The 13,575-nt window shown below is 38.3% G+C and overlaps 1 protein-coding gene across 1 annotated transcript in view; it reads left to right on the forward strand.

Moving 5' to 3' along the window:
* The window catches only part of OCA2 (OCA2 melanosomal transmembrane protein), a 182,469-nt gene extending 169,137 nt beyond the window's left edge, over positions 1–13,332 (forward strand). The window contains exon 23 of the mRNA XM_009472559.2: positions 13,202–13,332. Coding sequence (XP_009470834.1) covers positions 13,202–13,289 — 88 coding nt within the window. The 3' untranslated portion in view covers positions 13,290–13,332. The remainder of the gene's footprint in view (positions 1–13,201) is intronic.
* Positions 13,333–13,575: the final 243 nt, after the last annotated feature.

The raw sequence follows: 13,575 nt of genomic DNA on the forward strand, positions 1-13,575 counted from the left end.
TCCTCAGCTTGAGCCTGCTTTATCCCATGCTTCATGTTTGCTTGCCAAAGCATCATACAGACATTTGAAATTACATCAGAATCATAGTTTTACATGGCATTTTCTCAAATAATTTGATATTTTTCATAGAACTAGCAAGGTGATTTTCCCTCTGTTACTAAATAATGTGTCAAACAGGCTATCCTGGTGTCTCCCAACATGATCAGAAGAAAGGACGATTTAATGCTTATATTATTTTCATTATAATGCATTTGAAAATAGAACTGCTTAAAGGAAGTAGTGCTTTTCATGGGATAGTAAATAAATTTTTATTTTCTTGTGTAAACTAGATATTATTTCTCACACAAAAGATGTGGTAGTATTTAGTATATTCTTTGCTTTTTTAGTGCTTGAACTTAGCAGTGATTTTTGATAGCTTTTAAAAATTATTATCTTCCTGATCATATTTACACTCAGGGGTATTGCATTAATTTAAACAGCACTAATAAACTACTAGAATAACAATTTCCTGGTCAACACTTGCAGTTGTCCAGCTTCAGTGAGGGTTACTTAAATAGGAGTACTCTAAAGTTTTAAGCAGATCTGTAGTAGTTCAATAGGCTAAAATGGTAATAGCTGTGCAATGACATCAGTTTTAAAATGATAGTGACTAAGAGCTGCTTTTTTGGGAGAAGGTACAAAACCTATTCCTGAAAAATAGATAAGGTTTTGCAGGTTCTTTTTTTTTGTTAGGATTCATTTCATTCTACTTGCCTTGAAAAAGTCTAGTAAAGAAAAAGGGAAAAATTCATCCCAGGAAATGTTGAAAAGGCATTCTGGTTTGTTTGTGTGTTTTTTTTTTTTTTCCTTTGTAGTGCTGTGTAACATATATTACTAAATAATTTTTAACATATTTGTAGGGTTTTTTTTTTCCCTGAGTTTGTTTCTTATTAAGCCTTTTCTTTACTACCTGCTGATAATGAAGGCTGAACAAAAACTGTTAGAGGCTCAAAACTAAGTGGCATCCATACAGGTAAATTGTTTTCCTAGTACTATGGAAATTATCTAAAGAATAGACTTTCTAAAGGCAAATGGAAAAAAAAAACCCTCTCAGTTATTCCAAACAGTCAAGAAATATTCATATTCCATCTCTAGCACTGTAAGGATATTAATGCCAAGCTTTTGCTTACGATTTTGTTTCATAATGCTACAGCTGAAATGCATCAGAATGCAACACTGTACCTTCTGTTTCTAAGACAGAAAATTCAAAAGTCTATTGACCTTAGCTGAAAAGGCCAAATTCAGAGAAATAAACTAAAATGAAAACCGTCATAAACATACCCGAAACAATGATCCTGATGTTTTAGAAAGATAATAATGTGATCCTGTGGTGGGACTTAGGAATGGTTCAGAATCACTTGACAACACTTAAAACCAACCATTTCATTGTCCAAGCTGTTCAAAAGAGAATGAAACAACTAAAACAATAAAGGAGGAAGACTATGGTGCATGTAGCCTTGGTATAAATGGTTGGCCCCGACCATCTGGCCTCCTGCATAACTCACTTGCTATGGAACTTCCATGACACTCCTGCGTCATGTTATGAGCTAAGGGTAGGCCCATGAAGCAATGCCCAGGTGGGTGGCTGGTGCACCCTTGCATTCCTGGAGCAGCAATCCAGCTCTTCCACTGCAGGGATGGAGATGGAAGGAGGGAGGCAGAAATTTGTGAAACAACCAGCTTAGTTTTCACCCACTTGTTGAAAATATGAAGATATTAGGATGTCTTCAGAATTTAAAAAAATCTAATTACTTTATTCCTGTTTTCCCCTCATTTGAGTTACTCTGTAATCCTTATTGCCAATGCAGGCCTGAATAATGCTCATGGTGGTGTGGGTTAGATGAGAACACTGGGACTGATGTGGTCTTTCTCAAAGAAACTTCTGAAAACTTTGTGTATTCATTTTTAGGAGTAGAGAACTGGAGTTTCTCAAGCTTTGACCTTTCAACTTGAAGCACCTTAAGGGTTATCTGCCATCCATAACAATTAGACAGTGAACCCCAGGTGATGCTTCTGATTGACTTGCAACACCTGTGAACTGGTCATGTAGCTACCCCATGTTAAAACATGCTGCTAGTGGTACTTATCTGCCTCTCTATACTATACTTTTTCTATCTTGTCCATCCGTTAGGTCTCCTCTTTCATCTCGTAAGAAGTATTGGTATATATCTGTGACAGTCTGGAAGGATATATTTGTAGAGTATTTATTTGTCTAATGCTTTGTATATGGGAGCTTTAACGTGCTGAGGAACTAATAAACTTAGAATAGGATTCACTTTATTTAACCTTAGTTTGCCAGTGCACTTAAAATTAGACCTGTGGTTAACAAAATCTTTCCTTGTAGTAAGCACATAAGAGCTCAGATCTGTGGCTTCTCTGGGGTAGGAAGAACTGTACGCTGCAGTGCACCATGATGGCACAGAGGGCTTGGGAGGTTCCAGCTGCCCCCTTATTTGCCTTTGGTTGGCATTTCATGGTGGGCTGCAGAAAAGCCTCCAAGTGCACCGTGGTGGAATGAAAATCTGCACCCTCTGCTCTTGTCTTAGACTGGGTGGCCTAAAGCGTAGGGTTTGTGGTGGAAAGTTTAGTGGCCTTACAACATCAACAACCTTTTATCAAGAGTCATCTGCTGAGTTCATAATGAAAATAATCATTAGTGCACAGGAAACATCCTTCTACTTTTTAATTCAAAAGGCAATTACATTGCTTCTTTGTCCTGGTAAACTGCTGTGTATGAGTTCTCTATCATCACATTCTATGGCACATGAATGGGAGTCTCAAAGCAGGGAGAAAGAGGAGAGGGCAATGGGGTGGAACATATTCTTTCTTATGTAGCATCTGGCTTTTTAGCAAAGTCCAGGGCTTTTAGAATAGTTGAGAGTGCTCTGTTGAAATTATTAAAGAATTGACTGATTGATCTTTACTGTAAAATGTCATTTTCCTTTTATCTTGTGCTTTAATGAAAATAAAAGAGCACATTGGGGGGAAAAAAAAATAAAACTAAGAGAAGTGTCCCAAGATACCATTTGTGAGCACTGGGATTAAGGACATTCATGGAAATAGCATTCAGGTAACTTCCATTCCTGAATCCTCACTGAGAAAAAGCAAGATAATACAGGGTAAGTAAAGGTTATTTAATTTGAAACATTTTGGAACTAAAATAAATCACAGTTAATTTCTACCATATCTGTTATCTTTGGTTTGTTTAGACCATGTAGAAAAATAATGTAGCCTAAAAATTTTTTGTAGATAGTTTGTTTCAAAAATAGACAAAACACTTTATTTTATGAGAAATTTCTGTAACTGAGAGGTTTGAGCTATAAAAAGGTATTTTAACAAAAATGTGGCTAAGCCTCAAATTTGCTTTTTGCAAAGCAAAAAGCATATAATTGTCAAAAGTGAGTTTACAGTATGTTAAATGTTTCATAAAATACAGAAACACTAACTGTAAACATAGCAAAACCTATTTCAGCAGTCCTAATGCATTTGTTTTTTCACAGTAAATCTCACTAGTTTTGTATAAATCTGTCTCATTAGTAGAATATTTGTATCAAAACCATTCAAAAAATTCATGAGAACAATTCACTGCCAGGAATACTGAGGTTTGTCCTCACAATCAGTACATGAGTCTCTTAAAGTACTGTCAGAGGAGACATACTTCATTGATTTTCTCTGCTAGTCGTCCATGATGATTTTAATCATCTTAAGCTGACTCACAACTACACCTCATTACACAGATGTGTGGGAGAGGAATAAGCATGGCTTTCCCAAGGACCTGAATCAATTTAATATATTTGCATTTCCTAGATTTTAGAATGGTGTGAAGCTTTCATAACAAAACCAGAAGCAACAATTGAGGACTAAAGTTGTTTTGGGGTCTGCCTGGAGGATGTGGACAGCAAATATATTGCTAATATACAATGGTAGATCCAAGGGTGACATGAAGTGGTGATAAACCCAAAAAATCTAACAGATCATCTTGAGTCTTTATGCCACACTTTATCATGGCATGTCCTACTTCTTCAGTAGGCAGGAAGGGAACTTACCTGTCTATGTAAAACACGTTCCCCTAATAATGAATAGAAAGTCTACTCTGTCTCTAGGATTTTCATATTGAAGCACCAAGTAATGGATTGTTAGGGACTTTTTGGGGACTCAAATAGTCTTGGCAATAAAAAAAAATAATTTTGTCATTAATGGACAAGAAACTCATGTGAATTGAAACTATTTAAACTAAATTTACCAGTAGAATTTGCTAGACAGTGTGCATATTTAATTTTGCAGAATTTACCTCAGCTCTAGTAAATGTAGTGGTAAACAATTTGTCTAGCTGCACATTGGCACTAACAATAAACGCTGTGTTTGCAATGCTTTGGTCTCTTTGGAGCACAAATGTTAGAAACAAAATCAAGTATGTTACATTGCAAAACCAAGAAAAAACATCTGACTAAAGACAGAGCTAAAATTCAGTCTGTGACATATTCCTTTTTGTCAACATACAGCATATAAAATCACTTATTTTCAAATAGTTGTAACAACACTGCCTGACAAAGAATGGAGTTATTGCTTAATGATAAACTTCTATAGTTTTGACAGCTCACTTTGGAGCTTTAACATTGTATAGTGTATGTTTCTTGGGAGTATCTGTTGATGGAAGAGAAAATATACTCTTTTAAACAGACTGTACAGAGCAGAGCTTCCTCTGCTCTCTGTTTTCCTGGCTGTCGCCTGGGCTGAAGGTTGGTTGGTAGTTGGTGTAAGCATTCTCGGGAAAAGGATGCACCTGACATGTTCAAACATGGTTGGTTCGCTCTAGATTTTGGCAGTCAGGTAGAAAGCAAGCGGTGTTAACTTGGGGCAATCTTGTGAGTTGCTTTGGGAAATTGTTTCATTCATGTCAAAAGTAACTAGATTTTTACTTGAAGCTGCAACTTATCTGTTGGAGACTGATGTGTTTCATGCCATAGGGCAGATAGATGGGTGAAGCAAAGATGGGTACACAGGGGAATCATATTGTCTTATCATTATATCAGCTTTCCTGCCTTTGGATATCTTCCAAAAAAGACTACAGATGAGATATCTGTGGTCACTTGATTTGTCTATTTGACTCCTGATCCAGCAAGACACTTAAATGTGTTTTCTAAGTTAGGATGCAATTATTCCTATGCTTGAACAAGTGATTCAAGTTTAAGGTATTTTTCAGGCCATTGGCTTGTGTGTGTCTCTCTCTAAAATAACATCCCACTGACGCCTAATCTATAGAGCCAGGTAATCTGGATTTGAGCGTGCTATATAAATTTAACAAAACACATCCCAACATGGACAAAGGTCAGAATCTAGCTTCTTTTACATCCACTGACAGCAATGAACTTGACTGAAGTCATTCTCTTTCTCATTTAAATATGGGATATTTATGTTGGCCATGGGGCCCTTAAGGCTATATGTGGAGAGTTACTGTTTTTCCCCCTTTGTCACCTAGATATAAGGTTTTGAACACCTTGGGCACGTTGCCAAATTATTAATATCAATTTGTTTATTTAAAGGGATATTAGAATCACAAGCATAGTGGGAAAAATAACTTCCATAAATTTTTCAGTGTTATGCTGCTCTTCTCCAGTAAAATGTCACCGGTAGTTCTGTGCTTTCAGAACTTGAGCTCTGTTCTTTCCTGGCCGTCTGCAGGATTTCACCATTTCCTATTGGAACTGTATGTTTAGTTCTAAAAAAATGCTAGATGTTATTGTCATCTAATATCTAGTGTCTTGCTGATTTTTAAAATAATCAATTACAGTATTTTTTGACTAAAATTGATGTGTTTTTCAATTATTTTTATGGTGTTTCATACAGGTTGCTAGATTACCGTGTACGAATAAGTTTTGGATAGTTATCAGAGTCACTTGTTCTGACAGTCCTGTATTTCATCTCGGTTGTACCACAGAGACCTAGACAGATACTGCAACAAATATTCTATCAATAGTCACTTGAATCTGCCAGGTGGAGCAGGCAGACCAACTATTCTCTTACAATGAAAGTTTGCACTTTTTTCTTTAGATAATCAGAGTTTTGGAAGGCCAAGAAAAAACCATTGCTCATTCCACATATAAAAGTGTTGATGTTACAGCAAAACACCTTCAGAAGGATGTTCTAGACTGTGGGAGGCAAAACCTAACACCTTTACATTTTCTCACTCAGGATCTGATTTTCCCTATCTCAGGTTCACTCCTGGCAGTGGCTCTATGGGAAATCCTGGCATAGACTCAAAACAGTTAGAATATCATGAGAAATTATTATAATTTTAGCAATCAGAAGAAAATAGGATTATAGGTTTTGTTCTGTGATTTAAATTACACAGTAACTCCTGTGTATAGTAACTAGTAGGTAACCACACTGTAATTTTTATGTAATTCCAGACTATATGAAATTCACAGCAATTTAATGTTGAATTAATGATCACTTGCAGTTTTAGCCACCTGTTTTCTGAGCTACAACAGGTGTCTGGATTTGAAGGAGTCATGGGCACGTGATAAACATTTTGAATCTGTTTTCTTCAAGCTGTTAGTAAAGACCATACTTTCCTTTCAGGTAAACTGGATCAGTATGTCAAAGACTTGGAATAATGGAAAGGCTGACACAACCAAAATGACAGGAGGCTCATAAGGTGGTCTGCAAGAAAGGGAGAAAAGAAATAAGATGACAGGAAAATGACCACAGACATAATAAGAACAGAGAAATTGGCCAAGAGGAAAATTCTTAGTGGCTTTGAGAGTAAGGCAGACAACAAATTAAAAATCTTTCCTTTCAGTTTCCATTCCTTCCCAAAGCCAAAGAAAAAAAGGTAGGGAATTAATCTATAGAGCTAATAAAAATGGATTTTTTTTTTTCCCAAGGAATTCTGAGGTTTTCTTTTTCTAACAATTAGGATGAAAAGTCAAAATAAACTTTTGTGAAAATATCTACATAGGAGAATTTGGCAGCAAATAATCACAATGAAAATGAGCTATATTCCTAAGATGGTTAGTTTAAATAATTTATAGATTGTTTTGGATAAAGCTGAAAAAACATGGAGAACTTCATAAACTACAGTATTCACAAACAAGTCTTACATTTATAAAAGTATTTTTGTCCTCTCCTTTTTTTCCCCAAAAAAAGGATTTCACTCTGCTATGTAATCCTAGCTGAGGTACAGAAAAAGTACTTGCTCACAGAGCTGTGCTGCATGAGCCTACAACCTATGCAGACCTATATAATTTTTGTAAACTGGTTGAGTTCTATTCTTCATCAAGGTAAAATTGTCCTATCTTCCATTAAAAAAAATACCCTTCTGGAGTTCAGTTCATGAGGGTTATGATGCATTCTTTTCATTGAGATCCATGAACATTGTGGTTATACCCTTTTGTTGAAAAGAAACATAAATGAGTTCCTTTGCGAATCAAATTATGAAACTTCATTAAAAGCTGTAACTTTCCTTTCATTTAGAAATAACCTTATGTATCTTCTAAGTATACTGACACCTGAGTGTCTTTTTTGAGGCTGTTTTCAGAGGCATTTAGATGTTCTTTTAAAAATAAGCTTGATTGTCAAACTTCCAGAGCAAAGCATTGCATATGATGAGAGACTGTCCAAGAATGAGAAGAATTATGTCATCTGTCCTTTGTTAAATATTTTCTGATTGCATGCCAATCTTCAGGTGTGCAGACGATGCTTTCTTATCCTGTGTTGAATAACAGAGGAACAAATAGGTGGGTGAGAATCACAGAATGGTTGCAGCTGAAAGGGACCTCTGGAGGTCCCCCTCAAGCAGGGTGACCTAGAGTCTGTTGCCAAGGATTGTGTCCAGATGGCTTTTGAATATCTGCAAGGATGGAGAGTCTACAATCTCCCTGGGCAACCTATGCCAATGCTCGGTCACCCTCACAGTAAAAAAGTGTTTCCTGATTGTCAGAGGGAAGCTCCTGTGTTTCAGTTTGTGCCCATTGTCTCTGGTCCTGTTACTGGGCACCACTGAGAAGTGCCTGACTCTGTCTTCTTTACACCATCCCTTCAGGCATTTAATCACATTGATGAGTTTCCCCCTGAGCCTTCTCTCCTCCAGGCTGAACAGTCCCAGCTCTCTCAGCCTTTCCTCACATGAGAGATGCTCCAGTCCCTTAATCATCTTTATTGCCCTTTGTTGGACTCTCTTCAGTATGTTCCTGCCTCTCTTATACTGGGGAACCCAGCACTGGACCCAACACTCCAGGTGTGGCCTCACCAGAACTGAATAGAGGGAAAAGATCACTTCCCTTGACCTGCTGGCAATACTTTACCTAATGCATCCCAGGATACCACCAGCCTTCTTTGTTGCAAGGGCACATCGGTGGGTCATGTTCAACTTGGTGTCCACCAGGACTCCCAGGTCCTTTTCTGCAAAGCTGAGGTTATATCTTCTACAGAACTTGCAGTATGAGACTGATATGAAGCGAGAAAAGAAAAATTTTAAGTCTGATGCAAACTCCACCAGTCGAGTTTAAACTGTACATTAAATTGCAAATACAAGTGGGAGTAGAAGTTAGCTTTAACTCTTTTTTAACTCTTACCCCTGGCTACCACCAGGCTTCTTTCACTGCCAGTGGTTTGGTCTTGGGAGATTTCTGCTGTTGCTTTTCCACTGAGGAATCACTGAAGGTTCCCCGTTTCCTTGGAGGCATGGTTCTTCCACAGATCCCCCTGAGGATGCACATTATAACCTGTCAAGGAAGGCAGTGCCTTAGGTGTGATTTTTATGAGTGAGAACATTTTGTATGTCATGTCCCAAATCAGGCAGAACAGGGCACTGAACCTGGGTCTTGTACATCCCAGGTCCTGCTGGCTCTTAAAGCATCACAAAATAGAGCTGCAAGGAGATCAGTTTGTCCAGGAAAATTCAATTCAGACCCCAAAGGCTTCACTATTATTGTTTAGCAAATAATATTGGATAAACTAGTAACCTAAGAAAACCTTAATATTCACACCTGTAGGTACTCAATAAAAATGGGATTTATTCCCAGAATAATCATACACCAGTTTCCTTTTCTTCTAAGTAAATACAGGGCCAGAAACCTTGCAGCGAGGCAGGATCAGAAATAACTAGGTCATTACCAGTGAAAAGCTTCATTTTCCTTGCTGGTTTTGTGTCCACGTTTGAATTCTAATACGTACTTCACACTTACCTTCACAGAGATTCCTCTTGTTCATTTCAAATTCTCATTTTAATTTGCTAAGAACATGCTGAATTCTGTTCGTCGACAGGGTCTGGCATCTCTCTTGTGCTGGGGTGATTTGCAAGTTTTTCACTACTGCATTGCTGAAGTTATTAATAAGTAAAACTTTGTCCAAGACAAATCCCTGGGGCTCTCACTTGAAATGCTCTCACTACCTCGCACTGAACTAACATCTGCTTGCTGTGTATATTTAAGCTGTGCAATTTCATTTAGATCTCAGTTTTACATGTAAGCTTCTAGTACAAAGAGGAGGAGGGAAGAGTGGGGTGAATGCCAGATCCTGTCATCCATCCTTTCCTTGTGTCTGACCCCGCTTCCTCTCTGCAGCAGTGAAAACTCCCTGAGTTGGGATGAACCTTTTGTACCACGCAGTATGTGTGTATCTTCCTGTCTGCAGAGAGGCAGAGGGAAGAAAAGGCTATCCAGTGCGGGATCCATCTGCCCTGTTCCCTTCGTTTGTGTATAAAAATGTAACGTCAGATGCTGTTACAAGATCACATAAAAATGTATTTTTATGCCAAAGATGCTAATTTATGTTTCTTACGAATCTGAAGTTTTAGTGCAAGAAAGGTTTTTATGACTTCTAAACTCTGCTGATCCTTTTTCCTGGGCAGGAGCAACTGAATGACATGCTGCTTTTTGACTCCAAGTAGTATGCTGAAAATGAATGTTGCTGGAAGTAGTTTTCACATTATTTAAAATGCATTCTTAAATTTGATATAACTAAAGAAAATATAGGTACCTAAACATTGTGTTGTATGTGGCCTGGGACAGGAGCTGTATCTTCCTTTGGGGGAGAGCAATGGGTAGAGTAATAGAATAATAGGGCACTGAATCAACGCAAGTATTCGATTAACTCTGCAGTAACTAATACTTACTGACTGAGCTTTATCTCCTGTACTGCGCCCAGCTCTGGAGTCCTCAGCACAGGAAAGACATGGACCTTTTGGAGCGGGTCCAGAGGAGGGCCACAAAAATGATCAGAGGGATGGATCACGTCTCCTATGAGGACAGGCTGAGAGAGCTGGGGTTATTCAGCCTGGAGAAGAGAAGGCTCCAGGGACACCTTCTTGCGGCCTTTCAGTACTTAAAGGGGGCTTATAAGAAAGATGGGGACAAACTTTTTAGCAGGGCCTGTTGTGATAGGACAAGGGGTAATGGTTTTAAACTAAAGGAGAGTAGATTCAGACTAGATATAAGGAAGAAATTTTTTACGATGAGGATGGTAAAACACTGGAACAGGTTGCCAGAGAGGTGGTGGATGCTCCACCCCTGGAAACATTCAAGGTCAAGTTGGATGGGGCTCTGATCAACCTGATCTAGTTGAAGATGTCCCTTCTGATTGCAGGGGGGTTGGACTAGATGACCTTTAAAGGTGCCTTCCAAACCAAACCATTCTATGATTCTATGATTCCTCTCTCTGGTACACACATTCGACATTGAATTTGATCCAATTACATTAGTGCTCAAGCCAGTGGGCCTGAAATTCAGGCCTCAAGTTGAGGGGTAATTGTCCATGCAATGAGAATAATGGCTTTGTAGTAGTGCCCTGTGCAAGCATTCACACTAAATTAAATGAGGTTCCTCCCCAGACTGACTAAGTCTGGCTCCAGCTACACATTTGACTGGCACTGTGATAGCGGGGGTATGATTAGAATTCCTGCATGTTTATACGTGGCCCTGTATAACTCATCTGTTTTCTTGCACGGACCTCCTCCAAGCTGGAGCTAGCTTTTCTGTTCTCTTTTCAATGGTTGAGTAACCATTGAATCTTTTTGGATCTTTCCTTCCCCTTGCCAGTCTTCACAAAGGTGTTATATTGCCATTCACTACTGAGCTGCTGCGTGTTCTTCAGGGAGGTCTGTTATGTTGCATTAGTAGAGATTAAGATCTGTGCTGTCCTCACTCCTCCCAATACCAGCTCACTGTTTGCTAACTGTGAGGTCAATAAAATTCTGTTTTCTGCCAAACAACAGACGGTTGAGAGTTGTAGCAATCTCCAGTTCACCAGCCTGTCATGGATACAGCTGCAGGGTTCATTCATTAGATACACTGAAGAGTATAGGAGGATATTTAGCCATGCTTTTTTATTCCTACGGCCATTGCTGGTTTGCATTTTTGTCCTATCTGGACACTTTTATCTAAGTGAGATTAGGGAGGGACAGAGATCAGATTTGCTGAGAGAAGGAAGGAAAGCATCTGAGAAGCAGTTGGCTAGCCATCAAATTATTATTTTTTCTTTTTTATTAGTTTTATTAGTTTTTTAGTTTTATTAATTTTTATTATTTATTATTATTATTTAGTTTTATTAGTTTTATTAGTTTCCTAATTATTCTGTAAACGTTATAGGTCAGGGCTGTTTATTTTTGTATGTTTGCAGTGACCCTCATTCCTGGTAAATTCCCTTGTCAGTAACTTGAATAAATGGCTGTTAAGGTGAAAGCACCTCTGTTTTGCTGGTCACACCTATGCCTCCCTCAGTCAGCTTTTCAACAAAACAGCAATGAAAGAAACATGATTCATGAGGATCTCAAGGTTTAGAGTAGTGTTGCAGCTACAAGTAGAGTGAGTGGCAGTGAGCCATTGAGAAGTTTAATTTTCATTTTATGCAAGTGGTTTCATACCCTGAGGAAATGGGGGCCAGACGTAATGCCTCAAGAGGTCCCTTCTAGCTGTAGTTTCCTAAAGAAAGGAGCTATTCGTCCACCCAAGCTCAGAGAATGGTGTCCTCCTGTCACCTACTAAATGGACATCTCTTCATCAGTGGTCTGATCAGCAATGGCAGAGGGGAACAAGCACAGGGAACCTTCCTGAGGGCTCCTAACAAGCAAGGCAAAAAAGCACAACTAATATACCCACATGTAACAAGCAGGTCTTACTTCAAGGAAGAGAATAAATGAAATGCTGTACTTCAGAGATCATTGCCATGCCTTGATGAGGTTTACAGAAATTCTTGGCTGAACTTGACAAAAGAAAGTACATAAGGAGGGTTGTTTGTGGCATAATCATTTCTCCTCTCAGTTCTCCTTATGATTTTGGTAACACAAAAAAATTGAGTGTGATCACAGCAGTGGTTCTTCACAGTCCCTCAGTACCACACAAAATGCTTTTAAGTTTGAGAAAACTCCCTTCTTTTCACACATATGGAAGACCTACAAATCTAGCAGAGTAGGACTCGGCCAACTCCACAACATCCTTTCCAGTTGTCTGTCCCCGCTGCCTGTGTTTGTCAGTCTAAAGAAAGCTATAAAATCTGGGTGTTGTCTGAAAAGCTTAATCTGTGCTGAAAAACAAATAGCTGTTTTGATAGAACAGCAAAGTTCTACCACTTCTACAGCTGCCTGGGGTTTATTTCCAACTGTCCATTCAAGTCTGTTAAACCTGGTGAGAGGTACGGAAGAGGAATACTAGCTGTATGTGACTACAGATCAACATGGCAACAATTTAATGGGTTTCAGCCATAGATTAAGTTATAAAGTGCCATAGTAAGGTTACACACCTAATCTGAAATGATACACACTGGGTAATCTATTCTAATGCTGCATAATTTGTAAGTATTGCTGTTTTACCAGTATAATTGCATATTGTCTAAGGGAAAAAAAAACCCAAACAAACAACAAATGAAACAACAAGGCATGCCAGATTCTGGGACAGAGTAAATTGGAAGAGATGCCCTGAAACCAATGAAATTATGCTAATTTTGACCACCTATCTCTTAAATAAGCCAGAAGTAGAAATGTGAGCTTGAATATTAGACTCCCGGATATTGTCTTACTTGTAGTACCTCCATGCTTTTGGCACTGCTATAAGCATATTCAAGGCTTGGAGTGTGTAGAATAACTTAAACTTCCTTTTCGTAAATTGCTTGGAGAACAAACTATTGTATCCTTATTGATCTTTCCTTTATTTTATTGTTGTTTCAGGTTAGGTTTCCCCATGATGATTGTGTCCTGTACCATCGGGATGTGCTATCTTCTTGTTGCTCATGTCATAGTAGGTTGGAACTCATAGTAATTTATACTTTCAAGACTCAAAGAAGCTTTCTGTTTCATTTAGTTTATATATCAGAACACTAAGAAGACATATAAAAGGAAAAAGATGTGTAAAACCCCAACATATGGTATCAGTCAAAATAATTGTCAGCATCAGCATCAAGTTTGGTCATTCTTAACCTTCTGTTTTGTGAACAATTTGCAGAACTAGGCAATCAAAATTAAAAGAATCCATATATTTAATTATGAATACAGTTATTGTGCAGATGAAAAGGTACCATCACAAGGGAATATGTTGTGCCTGA

The sequence above is a fragment of the Nipponia nippon genome, unplaced genomic scaffold, assembly GCF_047370975.1.
Source record: "Nipponia nippon isolate SJK-2023a ecotype South Korea unplaced genomic scaffold, ASM4737097v1 scaffold_2, whole genome shotgun sequence".
NCBI lineage: Eukaryota > Metazoa > Chordata > Aves > Pelecaniformes > Threskiornithidae > Nipponia > Nipponia nippon.